This window comes from Cydia amplana, chromosome 10, assembly GCF_948474715.1.
Source record: "Cydia amplana chromosome 10, ilCydAmpl1.1, whole genome shotgun sequence".
NCBI lineage: Eukaryota > Metazoa > Arthropoda > Insecta > Lepidoptera > Tortricidae > Cydia > Cydia amplana.
In genome coordinates, this window is record NC_086078.1 from 14273096 (window position 1) to 14295477 (window position 22382).

The following is a 22382-nucleotide window of genomic DNA, read 5'->3' on the forward strand; positions in this document are numbered from 1 at the left end:
TATATACTGTGTTACTTACATTTACAGAAGCGCTGGTGGCCTAGCGGTAATAGCGTGCGACTTGCAATCCGGAGGTAGCGGGTTCGAACCCCGGCTCGTACCAATGAGTTTTTCGGAACTTATGTACGAAATATCATTTGATATTTACCAGTCGCTTTTCGGTGAAGGAAAACATGGTGACGAAACTGAACTAATCCCAATACGGGCCTAGTTTACCCTCCGGGTTGGAAGGTCAGATGGCAGTCGCTTTGAAAAACTAGTGCCCACGCCAATTACTGGGATTAGTTTCCAAGCGGACCCCAGGCTCCCATGAGCCGTGGCGAAATGCCGGGACAACGCGAGGAAGATGATGATGTGTTACTTACATTGTCGTTAGGGTAGATCATGTCTCGAACTTGCAATCTGTTAAGAGGCATGAAGGTAACCTCTCCTGGTAAACTCTGACGATTCATTTCCTTTAGGATCTTTGTCCCTACAGTGTCGGATTCCACTATGTGATGGAACAGTCTGTTACCCGCTGTCACCTATAACAAAAGATCGGCTTAGAAATTTCTCTTAAATTGCTTTTTATTGGAGAAGAGGAACTGGAAAGATGTAAAAACAAATGATGGATGAAATTTCCCGATCCACCATGCCTATTCTGTTGACTGACTGACTGATTATATGTGACGTTCCACGGTAAAAGGTACCTTATGGCAGTTGGCTCTTACGTCGCATAGCGCCGCAATAATAATAGCGCGCGGCGCCGGAGCGGCGTTAATAATAGCGTAAGCGCCAACGGCCATAAGGTACCTTTACCCGTGGGACGTCACATATTACTGATTAAAAGTCTAGTCTCTACATTATGTCTTCAGAATGAAGTACATATAATAGTCATGAAAAATATTCCTGATATTATTGAAGCCGGTGGGATTCGATACGTTAACTTAAACAATATTCAATTTTTTAACGTATCGAATCCCACCGGCTCAATATTGTTTGAGCCAAAATGCGACCTTTAAGTTTTAAAATCACAATAAATATTAAGACTTTTGGACCAACCCTATTCACCAGATATCAAGTCGAAGGGATTCCTGAGATTAAGTTGTACAGATTTGACTTTATTGTCTGCAAAATTAAATACCGGATTAGTTACAAATATAACAATAAAGTTAACCTCTAGCCGCCCAGAGACCTATAAAAAGGTCTCCTGTTCCATTCTAATTTGAACTTTGTGTTGACAAAATAAAATTTCATTTTGCTTGGCAAGGTTTGACGTATGGGCTAGAAGTTAAGGACACTACTAACCTCAACAGCAGTGTATATGGTCTTGTCACACGTGAAATTCTCGATGACGGGCCCGAAGTACTGCGTGGCAATTTTGGCCCACTCCCCGCCTCGCTGTTGGAATGTTTCTAGCACTTTGCGAACACTGTCCCGTCCGTTTAGAATGGGCTACAAAATAAAATTGTTTTTTTTAATAACGCTTGTGTAATTTATATCTTATAATAATTTTTCACCACACCAGCTCGGAAAGGCTTACTTTGCACTTCAAAAACCGATAGCAAAGTTGCATTTTATTTGTGAATGCAAAGTGAGGTTGTGTGAGGCAAAGTAATCAAATGCAAATTTTGAGTTGTTTTCTTATGTTTGCTGGTAGAATTGATTTTTAAATGATGATTTTGGATGATAAATATTTAATACCATTCATTTGAATTTGATTTAGTTTGATTTTGTTTGATATTTTACATTTAATATTTGCTTCGGGTTGGTGTGGTGAAAAATTTTGTGTTTCACTCGGGGGCGAATTTTGTTTAACCCTCGTGCTTTGAAACCCTCGCAACGCTCAAGATTCTATTTTTCGAACCACTCGCTACGCTCGTGGTTCAATTCTGGAATCTTTCGCTTGCTCGGGTATCAATATTAGCACGAGCGGTTAAACAACAACTTTGCCCCCTTGTAAAACAAATAACTATTGTATCTTATTACACAGGTGCATATGGTTTAAAGTTGAATGAATACCTTTCCGGCCATGGAACGCAAAGCCTGGTCAGCCTTAGCCAAATCCTCCTTCAGCGATGACAGATTCTGCGTCAGAGTAGTTTCTTTACGCCACAGTTCACTGCAATCAAATTAACAATTAACGATGTTACCCTTCGAGGATATAACCAAACGGAGACGCCTTGTCTGTAATTTTCTGTACAAAACAGTCTGCCGATTTTTGCGGGGCACGTCAAATGTCATACGTAACGTAAAAATAGCCTTGTTGGATAAACGTCAGTCCATACTCCATACATTGTGTATGACCATTGGCCGCCTATTTTCGACAGAGGGGAACGCCTGTTAATGGCTACTCCGTTTGGTTATACTATTGGGCTTTCAATCCAGGACTCGATTCTACTCGCTAAGCTGAGCTACTTTTAGTATGGCACCAACCCCGAAATACCGAAATTTTTTTTTACTTTTTCATACATTTTGGCTGATCAGATAATCTATGGAAAAGCCAAAAAATTTTCCCCGATTTTAGGGTTGGTCCCATAGTAAAAGTAGCTCAGTTTAGCGAGTAAAATCAAGCCCTGGATTTTAAGCCCCATAGTCAGAGACACCATGTATTTATATCCTCTAAGAAGTTATCTGATATAATTATTATTAGACTCTTAAAGACGACTAGTCTGGCCTAGTGGGTAGTGACCCTGCCTGTTATGCCGCGGTCTTGGGTTCGAATCCCGGTAAGGGCATTTATTTGTGTGATGGGCACAGATATTTGTTCCTGAGTCTTGGGTGTTTTCTATGTATTTTTACGTATTTGTATATTATATACATCGTTGTCTGAGTACCCACAACACAAGCCTTCTTGAGCTTACTGTGGGACTTAGTCAATCTGTGTAAGAATAGGCTACATGACTTATTTTCATTTATGGTATTAATCGATCGGGTTTGTTTTTAGGATCAAATGTCTATATGGGACCCATTGCGTTAAAGTAACACAAAAGTCAGAAATTGTAGTCAAAGGCCGACAGTCGCACTTCACTCGCGAAACGCCCTTAACAAAACGATAAATGAACGTGACGTCAAGGTCTCTGAGAGCCCATCTTGTCGTATGGACAAAACAAGAAAATTGCGTTTTTGTCGGTGAAATATTGCGTTTATGTATATAGTTGCTATACAATTTTTTTTTTTTATTAAATGTAAGGAATCGAATGGTACCCTTACTTTTATCGTTTTTGGAAGTTTAAAAAAAACTTAAATTTTGTAACTTTCAGGTCCTATATTTTTGTAACATTTCCATGTTTTATTTTAATATCCAGATTATTGTGATAAATTGCTTGTTTGCTATCTATTTTACTAGATTTCGTTATAAAATTCAACATGTGTCATCCCTATTTCCTATAGTATTTATATATTTAAGGCGTTTTCGAACTGCCAAACTTGAGCAAGACTCAACGATGTATTTACTCAACTTACTTCCTAGCGCTTTGCTCTTGGTCCTTCCGTTTCTTGCACTCATAATACTGTTTGTTATGTTCATCAATAGCGATCCGCTGTCTTTCCATCTCTTTCGTGGTCTCTTCTATCTTTTTCTCGAGGTCTGTTAACTTGACCCCGTCGTGGCGGAGGTCCTCTCGGAGCTTGTTCTCATGTTCCTTCTTGTCTTTCAGTTGCTTGCTTAGAGACCTGGGAAAGAGATTTTAATCACTACATAGCAGGGATGTTGCGAACATCCGCATCCGCATCCGCAACCGCGGAACTTCCGCATTATTTTCAACATCCGCATCTGCATCCGCATCCGCATAAAATCGATGCGGAGCTTATGCGGATGCGGATGTCGAACAAGTCGGTACAGGAATGTCTTAGCGGCGGCGTAAGTGCTAGGAAATTACGTCATTACCTATAACGAAATCGTCTAGATCCAGAAAAGTCGGCCAAGTTACTGTTTAGTAAATATAACGCACCTATATTCTTGCTCAAATACTAAACGTTTCGTTTTTTTTTTAATGAAATAATACTAAAAATGTGATATTTGACGTTTTCTAAGTACCTAATCTTGACATCCGCATCCGCATCCGCATCCGCGGATGTGAGACTTTAAATATCCGCATCCGCATCCGCGGATGTCAAAAAATCGGCATCCGCAACATCCCTGCTACATAGTATAAAACAAAGTCGCTTCCCGCTGTCTGTCTGTCCCTATGTATGCTTAGATCTTTAAAACTACGCAACGAATTTTGATGCGGTTTTTTTAATAGATTAGACTGACAAGAGGTCAGATTGAGCCCCGGTTCGTATCAATGAGTTTTCAAAAATTTGTGAGAACCTTAGCCGCTCGGAATTATCTCATATATCTGATGGCTGATGGCGACTCTACGAAATTGTTGATCACCATCACCGTTTTAAGAGTCATTTTTTGTTGGAGGAAAACATCTGGAGAAAAACTAACCTATTTTACAAGCTTTTATTTAGTTTCACCTGTCCCGTTGTCGGTCTGTAATCAAATCTTGCAAGTTAAATTTGATCCACTTCCCGGTTTCCGATTGAGCTGAAATTTTGCATACACATGTAAGTCGGGTGACAATGCAATATTATGGTACCATCGAGCTGATCTGATGATGGAGACAAGAGGTGGCCATAGGAACTAGGAAGCTTGTACCAAAAATGAAATTTTTGCCAAAAACTTTAGGCCTAATTTCGGGTTGGAACGCCAGATAGAAAAAAAACTAAATCGAAATGTGGAAAATGTCGGGACAGCCTAAGCAAAATTAGATTGTGGTGTGTTTTAAATATCCACTCTATTTTATTTGTGTTAAGGCAGAAAACCATAAGATTCCAATCACAAACCAAAAGTAACTCACCTACCTTTTCGGGATTAACTACACGAATATACTTACTTGAGTTCCTTCTCGATCCATCTATCCCTGTCTTGCTTGGAGGTGAACTGCGTGCCTCGCCCCTGCTTTGCGTACAGCTCCTGTCTCTTCTGCTGGTTGAGCGCTAATGCCCTGGTGCATTCCTCCTCCCGGGCCTTCCATCTCCTACCTACTCAACTTACCTACCTTCTTGGGATTAACTACCCTAATATACTTACTTGAGTTCCTTCTCGATCCATCTATCTCTGTCTTGCTTGGAGGTGAACTGCGTGCCTCGCCCCTGCTTCGCGTACAATTCCTGTCTCTTCTGCTGGTTGAGCGCTAATGCCCTGGTGCATTCCTCCTCCCGGGCCTTTCATCTCCTACCTACTCAACTTACCTACCTTCTCGGGATTAACTACACTAATATACTTACTTGAGTTCCTTCTCGATCCATCTATCCCTGTCTTGCTTGGAGGTGAACTGCGTGCCTCGCCCCTGCTTTGCGTACAGCTCCTGTCTCTTCTGCTGGTTGAGCGCTAATGCCCTGGTGCATTCCTCCTCCCGGGCCTTCCATCTCCTACCTACTCAACTTACCTTCTCGGGATTAACTACACGAATATACTTACTTGAGTTCCTTCTCGATCCATCTATCCCTGTCTTGCTTGGAGGTGAACTGCGTGCCTCGCCCCTGCTTCGCGTACAACTCCTGTCTCTTCTGCTGGTTGAGCGCTAATGCCCTGGTGCATTCCTCCTCCCGGGCCTTCCATCTCCTACCTACTCAACTTACCTACCTTCTCGGGATTAACTACACGAATATACTTACTTGAGTTCCTTCTCGATCCATCTATCTCTGTCTTGCTTGGAGGTGAACTGCGTGCCTCGCCCCTGCTTCGCGTACAGCTCCTGTCTCTTCTGCTGGTTGAGCGCTAATGCCCTGGTGCATTCCTCCTCCCGGGCCTTCCATCTCCTACCTACTCAACTTACCTACCTTCTCGGGATTAACTACACGAATATACTTACTTGAGTTCCTTCTCGATCCATCTATCTCTGTCTTGCTTGGAGGTGAACTGCGTGCCTCGCCCCTGCTTCGCGTACAGCTCCTGTCTCTTCTGCTGGTTGAGCGCTAATGCCCTGGTGCATTCCTCCTCCCGGGCCTTCCATCTCCTACCTACTCAACTTACCTTCTCGGGATTAACTACACGAATATACTTACTTGAGTTCCTTCTCGATCCATCTATCCCTGTCTTGCTTGGAGGTGAACTGCGTGCCTCGCCCCTGCTTTGCGTACAGCTCCTGTCTCTTCTGCTGGTTGAGCGCTAATGCCCTGGTGCATTCCTCCTCCCGGGCCTTCCATCTCCTACCTACTCAACTTACCTTCTCGGGATTAACTACACGAATATACTTACTTGAGTTCCTTCTCGATCCATCTATCCCTGTCTTGCTTGGAGGTGAACTGCGTGCCTCGCCCCTGCTTTGCGTACAACTCCTGTCTCTTCTGCTGGTTGAGCGCTAATGCCCTAGTACATTCCTCTTCTCTAGCTTTCATTTCTTCGTATTTAGGTTTCAGGGCTTCTAGCTCACGCTCCTTCTCTGATATCTGCTGTCTTAGACGTTTTAATTCGGCCTCGGCGCGTTCCTGTTTAAAAAAAATGTCGTATCAAGCACATTTGTGATGTTATCTATGAAAAGGGGCCTTATTGTCGATGGCGCTTACGCCATTATTAACGATGCTCCGATATAAATTCATGCCGCGTGACGCTGTGCGGCGTAAGCGCCATCGACAATAAGGTCCCTTTTCATAGATAATGCCCCATATATTAGCAGACTGGAAAATTCAAGAATTGTTATTTGTTATAAACAATTCAACAAGGCTTCTATCCTTACTCCTCGAACAGTATACTGTGCAAAAGAGATAATTATACCACGACGGTGGCAAACAAGCATACGGCCCGCCTGATGATAAGCAGTCACCGCAGCCTATGGACGCATGAAACTACTTTGTGATGTGACTATTTCCATCATGGATTTGGGTTTTCGCAGTATGCGAATTTGCAATTGGCATTTATGTTCAGAAACTTTTAATAGCACATATTTTACCTTAGACTTATTGTCTCCATCAACGTCATCGCTGAGATCTTTGATGCCAAGCTCCAGTTTGGTTTTCTCCCGCAGTAACTGTTGCTGTTCGGTGGACAAAATGTCCTTTTCCTCACGCGCCGACATTACGTCTTTGCGTGCTTCCTTCAGTTTCCTGCTCGCTTCTCTCACATGGTCCTGGGCCTCTCTGACCATGTCCGCATAATGTTGTTGTTCTTTGCCACTGTTGGAACGTATTTTCTCCAGCTGTAAGAAGGAAACATATTTTGATTCTCAGCTAAAAAAAATATTTTAAAATGTTTGATGAAATTCTGTAATACTACTGTTTTATTTACTACAAACATGAGTAGTTTATTAATTATCTTTAACTGTTAAATTATAGATGACATTTCGTACAAAAGTTCCGGGTAACTCATAAGACAAGGCAAAGTATAGCCTTGTGCCACCCTCCATACAAAATTATAGCCAAGGAAGTTAGAAGCTTGTTGTATATTCAATTAGGTTGAATTTCATTTGTTCGAAAATTTTACGAAATGAAATGCAACCTAGTTTGTTTTTAATTAAAATTTACATTCCATCGAAACTGAGTGTTCATCCTAATGTACATTGGGCGGCACGAGGATAAATTCCCAACCTTCGACTTGACATTGGTACGGAGTGAAGTTAAATACTGTACCGTCATTGACATTTATTACCCATTCGTGAACCTAACTACTGCAATGAGTCTAGTTAAGATAAAGATAGAAGATAGTTTATTCAAGTAGGCATAATTACAATGCGCCTATGAACGTCAAATAAAGCTAGGTAGACCGGCTCCAACCCTACACCTCTGCCCCAAGAAGATTTAAATCCCCCCTCAATTGGAGGAGGGTATCCCAATATGGGACCGGCAACAAACTCGGCGGGACACATCTTTTCAAAAATAATTACATCTTATAATAATATAATAATAATAATAATCTACATGTGAATAGTAAAATGTGTATATATGTTGCCATGAATACCTCCTCAAGTTTCCTCTTGTTCTCTCGATGCTCTGTGTCGTGTATGATGAACTCTAGCACTCTGCGCGAACGATCCCACTTCTGATACTCTTTCAACTCCTCTTTCTCCTCTTCCAAGGTCTTCAGACGCTCTTCGATTGTTTGCAGGAACTCGTTTATCTTCTCCACCTGGAAAGAGAATATTTTGAAATTAGAAGGCTGATGGAAAAGTTGTACTAAATGGACATGCCTTTATATTTGTCACCGTAAGATTGTGAACCCGTTAGTTTATAATCTAACGTAGGTTAGGTTAGATTATAATCTCCCTACCGTCAGTTTATAATGTAACTAGCGAGATTATAATCTGACGAGTGTTTACAATTTTACGGTGACATATTCAACTAGCGACCCGCCCCAGCTTCGCACAGGTTAACAAATTATACATAAACCTTCCTCTTGAATCACTCTATCTATTAAAAAACCGCATAAAAATCCGTTGCGTAGATTTAAAGATCTAAGCATACATAGGAACAGTCTTTGTTTTATACTATGTAGTGATAGTGTCATTCACACGCCAACATCATGAGTGCAAACAAGCTAATATGCACCTTAAATAAAAGTAGGAATAGAACATTTACAAATTACGGCATAAGACTTATAGCGTCCTTGACGCTCTGAGATAAATTCACTAGCCACAATGACTAGGCATTCGTGGCGTCTAATAGTTAAAACATTCTAGTCAGAGATATACCTTTCCGACGGTTTCTTTAAGTATGGTGACAGATTCCTCCCTGCGCTCGTCATACACCCTTGTGCCGGCGACTTCTCGGAGCAGCTTCAATCGGTGGGAATCTGGGGCGATAGCCATTTGGTTGATCTGAAAAAAAAAACATTGATAACTTCAGTTGTAAGCTCACGGTGGTCGAGTTTGACATGGACTTTATCAATGACCAAACCAATATAAATTATAATCTATCTACCAAATTAGCAGTAAACAATCCAAAACAAAAACATAATACGTTTTTGGCAAAAATTTCATTTTTGGTACAAGGTTTTATCGCTGACTGTACTTTTTTTTCCACAGCCAACTAATACTCATTGAGACAATTCTAAAAACCCCAAACACAATTAGATTCCGTTGTTTTATCACAGAGTTCCTATGACTACCTCCTGTCTCCATCATCAGATCAGCTCCATGGTACCATAATATTGCATTGTCACCTGACTTACACACATATGCTAATTTTATTTTCAGCTTCATCGGAAACCGGGAAGTGAGTCAATTTTAACTTGCAAGTTTTGATTACAGACAGACAGACAACGGGACAGGTGAAAGTAAATAAAAACTTGTAAAAAGGAGCAAAGGAGCACCTGTCTAAACAAAATCTAAAATAACTCACACTGAATCATACCTCGACCTAAGGTTCCCAATACTCCTACTGTGTTTCCCCATTGAACTGCTACAGTAAGGATCGGTCAAAAAACCCACATTGCTGGACAAGGGGCTCACTGTAAATCGCCCCAACGGCCATCAATTCTAGAGCAATGTGCAACCCAATATCACAAATGTTAAGTCCTTGTGTAAAAATGTTCATTACCTTTCCCTGTTTGACGATGTAGTAAGGGTTGGAGTTGGACAGGCCGGCGCTCTCGAGCAGGTTGAGCACCTCTGATCGCGGCACAACCTTCTTATTGAGGAAGAACTGGTCCTTCTTTGACCCGATAACGCGGCGGAGGAAGATCTCATCTTTCTCGATCTGCAAGTAATATTTTACATATATTAAGTCCCACAGGGCATGTTATCTTTGTGTGTTAAGAAGTGGAGTTGAAGTGTTTATGCAAGTCCCACCATGTTTTATATAGCCTAACAACAATAACACTTTAACATGATGATGATGATGTATTCCTGTTATCCCTCATTACTAATGATCGGACACCGGTAGCACTTTATGTCATTTTGACGTCCAACGTAATGACTAATTGCTTGTTTAAAGGTAAAGAGTATTACGTTAGACGTCAAAATGACATAAAATGTTACTGGTGTCCGATCATTACTCATTAAGGACATAGGGCTCACAGAAGAATCTGCCATTTGTCGCGATCTTGAGCGGCTACTTCCAGCTCTTTCCAGCTGAATCCAATTGAGCCAGCCTCCTTCTCAACTGATCACCACCATGTATCAACAACTAAGACTATTCACTCTGTGCAAGATTGTGACGCCGCCCTAGCGGCTATAGGACTCATTAGTAACTTTAACCCATTGACCAGTTAAGGGTCAAATAGTGCTTGAATGTTGTCAGGGTCCGAAATTATCCAGATAATTATAGTCTGATAATTATCGGATAATTATCCCAGGTATGGATGGCGCTATATTTATTTTCTTTGAATTCTTAGATAGGGTAATTCCGAGGTAGATGGCCATAAGGGCGAGATTGCCCATCGAAATATTTCATGGTTCTGATGGCTAGATGTCGCTAGTTCTTGTTTAGTACGCTTCACGTCATGCTTGGGAGCAAAGATATGGCCAAAATTTAGGAGTAAAAAAATGTAGAAGTACATAAAATCCTTGTTGATTGTTTTGACTAGTGCAAATATTTTTTAGAGGGTTCATATTTTACATGGTGGTGATGCTAGTGTCTTATTCTAATGGTGTTATTTGCTTTTGGTGCAAAGTATACGGTTGTAGTTTTGTTTTAAACTAAATAAGAATGAAGCTCGAGTCTCAATTTGTTTTGATTTTAGGCGTGGTCTTCTCCCCCGGAAAAAAAGGAGAGATGGCCAGTTCAATTTGGGGTATTATGGCCATATGGCCGTGAAGGCACACAGTGATGAAGATGTATCTATCACGAATTAGGTATTCCAAAGGTTATCATATAGCAGTGACGATGTCCCCCTATGCATGATAACGAATAAAAAAGGAAAATGGAGTTAATTTTGAAAGATAACTATTGCAGGTGTGGGAAAAAATATCACGAGCCTCTTCTCCTCCATGATTGCATTGAGTGTGCTGTTTGCTGGTATTCTGTGGTGTAAACGGGGTCTTGAGAAGAAAAGGGACTAGGGAAATAAAAATTAAAAATAAACAATACCAAAATTAAGAGTTATGGCATGGCCATCTCTCCTGTAATGGTATGGTCATTACTCCCGGACACCTCGGGAGAGATGGCCAATTGTAATTTTTTTTTAAACATTTTTTCAAGCTGATCGCAATAGAAATAATTTTTTGTTTGCTCCATTTTCGAAAGTCAATTAATCAAAGTTTATGAAGAAATAAAGATTTCTTTAATTACATGTAAACTTATTTTTTTATCGCATTCTAAAAAAACTATGGCCAACTACCCCGGAATTACCCTAGTAAAAAATATATTTGGGTGTTTTTTATATGTTAGGTTTTAAATTTTAGGTTATTATCACATAGATAATTATCAGGCATAAAAATCACGACAATTATCAAGATAAATATCATTAATAATTATCCTTTCGAACCCTGAATGTAGTCCCATGACAGTTAACATTTTCCCATTGTTTCCCTTCCCCAGCAATACATTTTGCAGAGTCACTAGTTCTACCACTTAACTACGGTTTTGGTCTGATAGTTATGCTGGTTTTGGCTTAATTATTATTATGACTAAGATCTTTTTTGCTAAACTTAGCAAAACAAAACAGAGGACAATACAATACTCACTGGTATCCTGTTGTCTGAATTGTCAAAAATGATTTCCACAAAGGCAGAGATGACTCTCGGTCCAGTGCCTTCGTGAAGCAGAGCCAATCGCTGCTCCGGACGGAGATGTGAGAACTCATCGCTCAGCACAAACTGGATGGCTGAAACAAAGCCAAAATATAAATCTCTTGCTACCCTGTATAGTCAGCACCAACAGCAGCAGATGGAAGAACGCGCCAAAAGTATTTATGATCTGCTACTTTTAATGCTGAATGTACAACATCAGTACATTGGAGCATTCAGCAGGACAGGCTGTGACATCAAGAGGCAATGGATTTTAAGATTTTTAAGTGGGGGCAATCAAGCTGCCATCACGCATCTGTCTAACATTAGTGATATCTTCTTATCCCATAGTGATCATGAGACAAGAAATCAATCGCTGACTTTTAACCGTGATATTGGAGTGAATGTTTATAACTTACCGTGAAAAAAGTTGCTTTTTCCAGAACCGTTACGCCCAACTACGACATTATGACGTTTGTCGAAGGGCTCTACAACGATTTGCTCGCGATAACTCTTAAAACCCTGAATTATCACCTGTAAACAATAACATTACACGGTAACACATTTCTAGCATTTACTAAACCGATAAACTCCAATTTATACCATATCTTAAGATTGAAACTAAGTCGGTGATGAGGTTTGTTACCTGTTTTATATGCATTTTCGCTGTTTTCCTATAATATTAATAAGTAATTTGCATTTATCTACAATTAGGGCGCCATTCCTGCCTGACGCGCGTTCACGAAATTCACGAAAATGTTTCCTTTCCAATGACAAATGACAGTCGCATGTCAATGGTTGTTACTCACTTACTCGTATGCTTAACAACTATTTCCACCAATCACAGAAAATAATGTTGATCAACCAAAAAATTTTATAGGTCAATTGGTCATGCCTGGGTCATTGTCATTAGCCATTCAGCAACAAGACCACAGAATAAGCAATAGTGACAAGACTTGACTAGCGTTGGACAATATCATTAAATATCATTATTTTATTTTCAATACAATAAATATTTCAATATTTATTTTAATAAAAACTGAAGGCTAACCGCGAATGTCTAAAATATAATCTCTCTGCCTCTCTCAAAATGAGCAAGAGCGATAGAGAGGCAGATGACGAAAGTTCGATTTGCGGCCCTATGTTTATTTATGTTATTTATACGTCATAATTCCATAGAAATTTGACGTTTAAAATAAAACTTGCACTGCGTGTGCTATCAAAATCGTTGCAGACTTTTCTTGGTCTAACTCTACTCAATTTGTAGGTTATTGTAGGTGTTTGAAATACTTAAACAATAGGTTTAAACCTTTTAGATTTCCTACCGACTTGCTGTATAATGAAACGGGGATCCTCAGAGTCAGACAATTATTTATTTTCAGCGCAGTGTGTAGAGTTCATAAAAGTATTACAAATTTACCGGTAAGAGACCTCATTTTGAGCAGACGTATATATAGAGTCCCGGTACCTGCTGTCCATACATCTCACGCCAAGAGGTTTGCTTCCCATATGCACCCATTTATATATAACTCTGTTTGCAAAATTATCGATCTAAAAACGTGTACTTTATCAAATGTTAAATCTAAACTCAAAAAATGGTTTGTGACCCTATCCTACAATGATACGGAAAATATAATACGTTCTTATGTTTAGGTCTGTCATCATCTAGTCCTTACTCGCTCTCCTACACCTTTCACACACACACACACACACACACACACACACACACACACACACATATACACACCCTAAAAGCTTACACCTTATCACCCTCTTTCACACATCATTTTAATTAGGTTTAGTTACCGTATGTTACCTACTCTTTTGTAAGCCCCAAGATACAGGCTCAGCCTAGTTTGGTGCTTACCGGACACCTTTGTGATTGCCTACCTATTTTATTATAAATAAATTATTCTTATTCTTATTCTTATTCTTAGGTTATTTCTTCATTACCTATACTTTTATTACCTTAAGTTCAGCTAGCCTCGGTAGGCCTTATTACAAAAGACATAAGGTCCACCGATATACAGTTAACAGTGTGAGCGATGGTACAATCATATTAAATTTTATTAATTATGTTTCCGGACAAATTCTAACCTTAAAGATAAGAGGGTCCTTCCATCTAAAATGCCGGTAATGCACTTACAACCCCCTGGTGTTGAGGGTCTTCATGAGTGACGGTAATCGCTTACCAAAGGTGATTCGTTTGCAGGTTAACCTCTTATACAGGGTGGTCCAAACCTCGAATTCCAAAAATTTTTTTTAGATTCCTCACATCGTAGGCTATCAGATTATACTCCATGTATGTTAGCCGATTTTTCGTAGTTTTCGAGTTATGAATTTTTAAATTCTTAGCTTTTGTTAAGAAATTCCGGGGTGAACCAATTAATTTATTTAATAAAAACTATTAATCTATTTTGAATATTTATTTTTGTGAACGTTGTTAAGAAAATAACCAAAAGTCCTTGAAATCGCTTGTAATTTATTTTTATTTAGGTAAGCGCAAAATCTAACTTGACAATTATATGATCTGTGGTTGATGCCAATTTTATTGATCGTCGCGTAGTTTAGATCACATCGAAATTAGTATCGATTTTGAAACCTTCGCAACGCTCAAGATTCCATTTTTCGAACCACGAGCGTAGCGACGTGGTTTAATTTTGGAATCTTTCGCTTGCTCGGGTATTAATATTAGCACGAATAACTATTATTAGCACGAATAACTATTAGAACTATTATTAGTCGATTGCCTTTGGTGAAGGCAATTATCGTAAGAAAATCCTGTTATTAATCTCAGGGTTATTAAGTCAGATAAAATTAAATGTTTACTTAAGACGATTGGAAGGCCCAATGCCCTTGAGCGTCAGGGCGGAGCTAAGCGCTCTGTACCCGCACCACCCGCTTACCCCGCTCGCTGCGATCGTACGTGAATTTTGTATCGCTGCACCGCCACGAGGTTCAAAGAATAAGATACAGCCCAGAGGCGTGCAGTTGGCGCTATACTCGTATACCTTTTGTTTGCAGCCGTGCGATTGCCAAGTCATTATATGTATTACAAATTAAAGATATATATTTGATACAGTTTTAACACCCCCTGGCACTGATTAAAATAACCGACTTGGTTTCACATTACATCTCAAAACTTTTTTGTAGTAGAAGCGTTGCGAGACTTGCACCTTTTTACATGTAATGTTTTTGATGGGATCTCATCTCTTTTTGTAGACAGTCCTTCTTTTCGGGTACTCATACTATGTATACACATATCATAAAGAAACACATCTTCATTCATACTCACATCGTACATCGTAGTGTACCTTTACTTTACTACCTACTATTTGTAGGAACTGCAACAGTAACTTTGTAATAGCAAATATTTATATGGGATTACAAACTTACTTATGCAGTTCTTAGATCTTTAAAACGTGACTGATATTGCAATATTTTTAGGTTTTAAAATTAAATTTAAAAACTACTTATATTTAAAATTTGAAGCTTGTGGATATACTAGAAGTACCTTAGAATTATGATGATCGTAGGTGAGTGAGTGAGTGAGTGAGTGTGTCAGTGTCGAAAATAAGGAACTTTGACGTACAATAATTCTTAAACTACTAGTTCAAATTGAATGTTTTTTAAGAATATATCTTAAGTATGTTTAGCCCTATTACTGAAAATTCAGGGTTTTAGCTTCAGCCAGCACAAAATTACAGGACGTCGAAAATGGCCTGAATCGCTTCGAGAAAAGGATGGTACGGCCTCTTTTTTTGCTCGACTTGGCGGGGGCACTGCCGTGCCCCCAGATTTACTTAATAAACTAACATAATTTTAATGAGTAACAATCCTAAAAATGTAATGGTTTCTGAATCAAACTATTATAGTACATATATACCTACAACATAAATTGCCAATGTTGATCAATTTTTTTTAGAAATTGAACTTTATTAATAACGTTAAATTTTAATGGCAATATGTCGGCGCATGTTCGAAAACATTTTTTATATATTTCAAATGAAGCTTTCTCAAACATAAGTGGAAATATTGTCATTACGTTCGTAATAATAGGCTGCGAAACACCGTGTTGCGCGCGCTAAAGCGCGTCACAACCAAATCAACATTCTGCAGTTATTTAATCTTTGGCCACAATAACTCCAATTTTGTTGCACCTCGGCTCAGAACAAGCATGCAGAATACAAGGAAGGCACGGAGCGACGAGCGACACAGCCTCCTCGTCTCAAAGCTAGCACACGACTGCCGGCCACGCCTTTTTCGAGCTACATACGCACAAAATGTTGAAAAATATTCGATTTCTTAAAAAAAATATTATTTATTAACATTATTCTACGTTGCATTTGTAGTATCTGTTAAAACAATTATTCTAGTTTAAAAATAACTTTAATCGAATAAACCGTTTACTAGAAATAGGCAAAGTTAGTCGCAAAACGGGCTGTCGTAATGTTCCTTTTTTGGAAAAACTATAAGTGATAGGGAACAAGTCAAACGTTGGAAATGTTGTACATAAAACGTAAAATCATATATATTTTTTTCATATTTTTTTGTTGAACCGTTAAGAAGATATAGACTCTAGAATGTTAGAGTTTTCGGCCAAAAACGGCGTCTAGCGCCTTAAGTGTCTACACTTATTCTTTGGATAAGGTTAACAAGCGTAACCCGAGCTCCTTTTGGATGGAAACAAATTATTGTTGTGATATAAATCACTTGCCCCTCCGTGTGTAAATGATGTTAAAATTACATATTGGCATGGCAAAATTTGCATGCGAAAACTGAATTTATTCACTTTCAGTTTTGTATGTAAATATAATATGCATAACGCAGTAATCACGTAGGTAATAGTAATACGTATCACTTGATATAATATTTGAACACGCTCAACAATAGGTATGATAAATACTATGACTTATTCTGTGCAATATATAGGTTCCGGCGTATTAAACTGGCTGATTTATAGTATTTTAGGATAAGTATACATATACTGTGATGAGTTGAGAACTTACGCAATTATAACTGCTTTGTTTCATGAATGAATTGATGCCAATTAATATAACGTTGCGAAGCTTAGATCACGTTGAACTTAGTATCAAACGCGCATCGGTGCCGTCAGGATCATACCTACATAGAATTTGTGTAGATAATTCATTTAAAAACTATTAATTTATTGATTTATTACACCGCACGGTGCTAAACAACAAATTCATATATAAAAATATAAAATGACCACAACTGTAGATTGCAAGAATGGTGAGAACGAGCCTTGTACAGATATTTTTTGCCAATTGAGTACCTTTGGCAGATTTCAAACTATTCAGTATTTTCTCATTTGTTTGCCTTTGATGTTGGTCGCAATGATGAATGTGAATTATATATTTGTAGCCGAAAAAGTTAACTACAGGTACGTGCATGATATTAATTTTACTTTCTATGTACCCTGTGCTTGATTTTGGATAAGTAATTTTTCGTTTGTTGATAAGTAATTTTAAAACTATTTGTAATTCTTATAGCCTTTAAAAAGCCTTAATGGACATATAGAAGTAGATGGTGGAACTGATTCATGAGTATCGTGACAACTAATAACCATACAAATTTTACTGCTAGGTCGTTATATTATAACATACAGACATGTCTAATTAGTATTAATTTAGTATAAATGAGAACAATTTTTTTTGCAATAATATGCGAATAAATTAAGCTACTTTCTCTTAAATAAAAAATAGGATCCAATTTCATGACTCAATCAAAACATTATTTTGTTGCTTTTTACATAAGCCTTATTGAGCTTACTGATACCGTGGGACTTAGTCAATTTGTGTGTTAATGTCCTACTATTTATTTTAGTATTAATTTGTTTACATTTAGTTGATATTTACAGAAATTATTACTAGAAACATTATATTCAATTCAGATTCAATTCATAATGGTTTTTTTAGGCTAATGATTTTATAAAAGGTATTATTAAATTATACAACGGGACTTAATCGCGTATCTAAGTTTTAAGATTTACCTCCGACGTTTCGAGGACGGCGTTGTCCCCGTGGTCTCGGAGAAGACTGGCTTAAGTTGACATCAGCATCGTCTAACCGCGCGAGTTTTTCGAACTACCCGCACTTGGTCTTGTTTATCCGCTTGAACGTTTTGCGCACTAGGGATGTCACTCTGACGACACACAACACTAACGATATTCGATTTATCGATTTAATGTGTAAAAATCGTGAAAGTTTAAATCAGTGTTATAAAAGGTAGTTTTTAAGTTCAATGCACATTATTAGTAATTAGTGAAATATTCAGTTTTAAACTTTAAGGCACGCAGTATAAGGCAGACTGCAGTATATAAAATATATATAGGTAAGTATACTATGTATATTTGTGCACGGTGAGAGGCAAAGTAGGGAGCACTACTTTGTGACATGACATCTCTATGTTAATTTACTCATGTTTGAAAAATAAATTATCTTTGTCTTTTTAGATGTCGAGTTCCTGAGTGTGATGGGCAAGACGCCAATTCTACAATGCCCAGATGGTGGCCTGAATCAGAAGATATAAAATGTGTCAGGCCAATATTTAATTTATCGCAAAGTAATGCAACTTGCTTAAATGAAATGGCCGTGGAATTTAAAGATTGTGACGAATGGATTTACGAACATAGTAACTCAGTAATTTCAGAGGTAATTATCAATAATAACAATAAAAAGAGAATTAGCTTACCTCACGCTTACTAACGAAAAAATTAAAATAATTAAGAACTCATGTCTCTCAAAATAAACCCTTTAGTTTGCTTCAACAACTGCTCATGCGTATTATCACTAATTTATGCACTAAAACTTACATGAGAAGGTCGGAATAAATGTTTTTTATTACATACTATAAATAAAAATAACTAGCTGAGACATAATATGCCTGTCATATTTTGCATATGCCTTGCAGCTGGATATAGGATGCACATCGTGGAAGCCTCCTCTAATAGGTAGTGCCCATAATATCGGAATGATATTTTCAATGATAATAATGGGCTGGATGGCAGACAGGTATTAAGCATTTTTTTTATTTAAAAATAATATATACCTGATAAGGAAAAATATTTGGCCGTGCAGATAATATATACACTGACAGTTTTTTGCTTTAGAGCATTAATTTCCGAAAACATTTCTTTTTTTCAAAAATTGTTAATTAAGAACCCTATTTATTTTGGACGACCTATTTCATCTGTAATCAGTTATAACCATTACATTTTTGTAGATTCGGAAGAAAGCCAATCCTTATTTTATGTTCAATCGGGGGATCAATCGGATCGTTAAAGTTATTTGTTTCCAACTTTTATGTTTACGTTGGATTGGAATTTTTGGAATCATTAATCTCATCTGGGCTGTATACTGTAGCCATCGTATTGAGTAAGTTATCTAACATTAGTTAATTAAATATTAGAATTAGAACGAAAAATTTACCAAAAATGTATACCAATACACTCACTCGTATGCCAGATATATTAGTAATTAAATCATAAAATAATCACATATTATATTATGTAGTCTGTGATTAAACCATTAACCACCAATAATTTATGAAACACATTGCTATTTTTAGCAATATCGCTATCGTGCGTCATAATAATAGTGTTGCTAATTTATGTTTATGGTTTAATTTATGTTAAGATAAGATAAGATAAAAGATAGTTTATTCAAGTAGGCATAATTACAATGCGCTTATGAACGTCAAATAAAGCTAGGTAGACCGGCTCCAACCCTACACCTCTGCCCCGAGAAGATTTAAATCCCCCCTCAATTGGAGGAGGGTATCCCAATATGGGACCGGCAACAAACTCGGCGGGACACATCTTTTCAAAAATAATTACATCTTATAATTAACATGCATTACGAGAAAATAAGGGAAAAAATACAATTTAAATTACTATAGAATTCATGCAATTATACACATAAGGTGTAATAGAAATTTGATTTAGAAAATATACATATGTACATGGAATCATACAAAATCGTAGCTCTTTCAGAAAACATATCAAATTCTTACAAAAGGAAAAGAAAATAAAGTTATTAGAAGAAATGGGAAAACATATTATATAAATCTGATTGATTATTATTAATTACCAACATATAATATTTGATGTGCTTTCCTGCTTACCTGAGCTGTGTCACCTATAACTCTATACATAATACAATGTTTTTAATTGCTACTACTTTTTATTAGTTAGTTTCTGGTTTGGACCATGCATGTTTGTCTGTCAAGTAGTCCTCGACTCTGTAATAAGCTTTTAACATCAATGACTTTTTTAAGTAATTCTTAAGAGCTGGAAAGGGTAATCTTAAAGCATTCTCAGGTAACTTGTTATAAAAATGAATGCATTGCCCAACGAATGACTTTTGTACTTTACGGACACGAAACTTTCTGATAGCAAGCTTATTTCTATTTCTAGTGTTAAAGATATGGACATCAGAATTCTTAGTGAAGGAGTCTAGATTCTTAATAACATAAATAATACTATCATATATGTATTGGGAAGCTACAGTTAAAATATTAATTTCTTTGAAAAGTTCTCTTAATGATTCACGCGCTCTTAAGTTATATATAGAACGAATGGCTCTCTTTTGTAAGACAAATACAGTGTGTGGCCTACAACACGGGCGAATAATTAAAACGTAGATTCTACTCCTCAAACAATGAAACTTTTGTTCTACAACTTTTTGAAATTATGTAGTCTTAAAATTGACCCTTTTTCAAACAAACTAAATAATATTTTCAATGTACTTTAAATTCCGTCTAATTGACATTGCCCGTCAGTCTTGTCACCGTACAGGCATAATCAATTTCGTAATACATTGCGTGTTCGAATAAATTTTAAAGTGTTTTAAAATACAAACCACAAGTTATTTTTAAAAGTCGCTGAACAAACATTGTCTTGTTTGAGGAGTAGAATCTACGTTTTAATTTTTCGCCCGTGTTGTAGGCCACACACTGTATAGTCTGTATGTCAGCTGCTTTGCCCCAAACCAGAATACCATATGACATTACACTATGAAAATAACTATAATAAACAAGGCGAGCTGTTTCAACATTAGTCAGTTGTCTAATTCTCCTCACGGCGTAAGCGGCCGAACTTAATTTGTTAGCCAGTGTTCCGATATGAGGACTCCATTGTAGATTTTTGTCCAATGTTAAACCAAGAAACAGAGCTTTATCTACCATCTCTAAGCATTCATTATTCAAAAGTATTTTAGTATCGACTGGTTTAACATTCGGCAAAGAAAATCTAATACATTTGGTTTTCTTAGCATTAAGAAGCAAATTGTTCATAGTAAACCAGTTAAGTACATTAACGAGTGTGCTGTTAATTACACTATAATCGGTAGATTTCCGATCAACCTTAAAAAGTAATGATGTGTCATCAGCAAAAAGAACTATTTCACAAAGATTTTCTACTATACATGGCAAATCATTTATATAAACCAAAAACATTTATATAAACCAAATGTTTTTTTTTTAATTCAACAGCAACCAGCTCAATTCGATTTCAGTTTTTATAGCCCCTAGGTTTTGCTATTAAAACACTGAGTTTCAATTAAATACATGTCCTTATTTTATGTTACTTACAGTGATTGAAGTTGGTGGCGAGACCAAAAGAGTCATAACTGGTGTTATATTCTCGTATGCTACATACGTCGGCGAAGTCTTATTTGGCTTTCTAGCAATGGGATTTCAACAATGGAAGGCATTATTACTAGCAACATACGCTCCTGTTATTTTATTTATTGCTTACATAATTACACTGCATGAGAGTACCAGATGGCAGTTGTTACAAGGAAAGGCCTCTGAAGCAAGAAACACCTATAAAATAATTGCCAAAATAAATAAACTGACATTATCGAATGAAGAGATAGATAATATTAGTGAAGATGATTTGCGGTCAAAATTTAACGTAGCATCTCAAAAAGAAAAAAAAGGCTTTAAGGAGATCATTAATTCCAAAGAGATAATGATTCGTGTCATTGTTGTTTCGTTTTGTTTTTTCACATGTGGATTAGTATATTATGGCGTTGCTATGCAATCTATATATCTACCAGGAGATAAATACTTGAACTTTCTTCTGACTTCATTGGCATCGCTTCCCGGGGATTTCATAGCATATTTTACCTTTCCAAAATATGGTAGAAAAATTTCTTTACAATGCGGCTTTATCTTCTGCGCTGTATTTTTACTGGCACAGGCGTTTACCCCCGACGGTAATTCTTTAAAATAATTATTCAAAATATTAAACAAGTATTGTTTGAATAGTTAATACATATTTGATTTATTACAGCGATGATATGGCTAAAATTGTCACTGTTTCTATTTGGGAAAATTGGAACTGCGTTATGTTTTACTGGACTCTTCACGTACAGCTTAGAATTGTTCCCTACCAGCGTAAGAGGATCTTTGACCGGATTTGGTAATACATTTTCAAGAATCGGCAGTACTTTATCACCTTTCACCATGTTATTTGTAAGTTATAGTCTTTATGTTTTTATAAAATAATTATGTCAAATACAAGTAGTAATTAGAATAAAAATATTTTATTTCTATTTTCAGATAGACGTACTTCCTGCCCTGCCATCGATGCTATTTGCTGCCTTGGCGACCATGTCTGCTTTATTAGTACAACTAACCCCAGAGACTAAAACGTTACCTATGTTTGATACTATACAACAAGTAGAGGCATACAAATCTAAAATGACTACGAGATTATGAAAT

The 22382-nt window shown here is 37.3% G+C and overlaps 2 protein-coding genes across 2 annotated transcripts in view; one reads left to right on the top strand and one right to left on the bottom strand.

Moving 5' to 3' along the window:
- Positions 1–12380, bottom strand: part of LOC134651470 (structural maintenance of chromosomes protein 3) — a 30108-nt gene extending 17728 nt beyond the window's left edge. Inside the window, exons 1-12 of the mRNA XM_063506582.1 lie at positions 12280–12380; positions 12053–12167; positions 11592–11731; positions 9505–9663; positions 8658–8783; positions 7928–8095; positions 6924–7169; positions 6233–6462; positions 3445–3654; positions 2002–2101; positions 1288–1434; positions 366–524 (exon numbers count right to left, since the gene is read on the bottom strand). Coding sequence (XP_063362652.1) covers positions 366–524; positions 1288–1434; positions 2002–2101; positions 3445–3654; positions 6233–6462; positions 6924–7169; positions 7928–8095; positions 8658–8783; positions 9505–9663; positions 11592–11731; positions 12053–12167; positions 12280–12294 — 1815 coding nt within the window. The 5' untranslated portion in view covers positions 12295–12380. The remainder of the gene's footprint in view (positions 1–365; positions 525–1287; positions 1435–2001; positions 2102–3444; positions 3655–6232; positions 6463–6923; positions 7170–7927; positions 8096–8657; positions 8784–9504; positions 9664–11591; positions 11732–12052; positions 12168–12279) is intronic.
- Positions 12381–16858: 4478 nt separating this feature from the next.
- On the top strand, positions 16859–22382 carry LOC134651699 (organic cation transporter protein-like). The gene is made up of 7 exons (XM_063506800.1): positions 16859–17037; positions 18109–18307; positions 18567–18667; positions 18879–19030; positions 21248–21874; positions 21952–22137; positions 22225–22382. The coding sequence occupies exons 1-7, from the start codon at positions 16859–16861 to the stop codon at positions 22377–22379; spliced, it is 1599 nt and encodes a 532-aa protein (XP_063362870.1). The 3' UTR covers positions 22380–22382.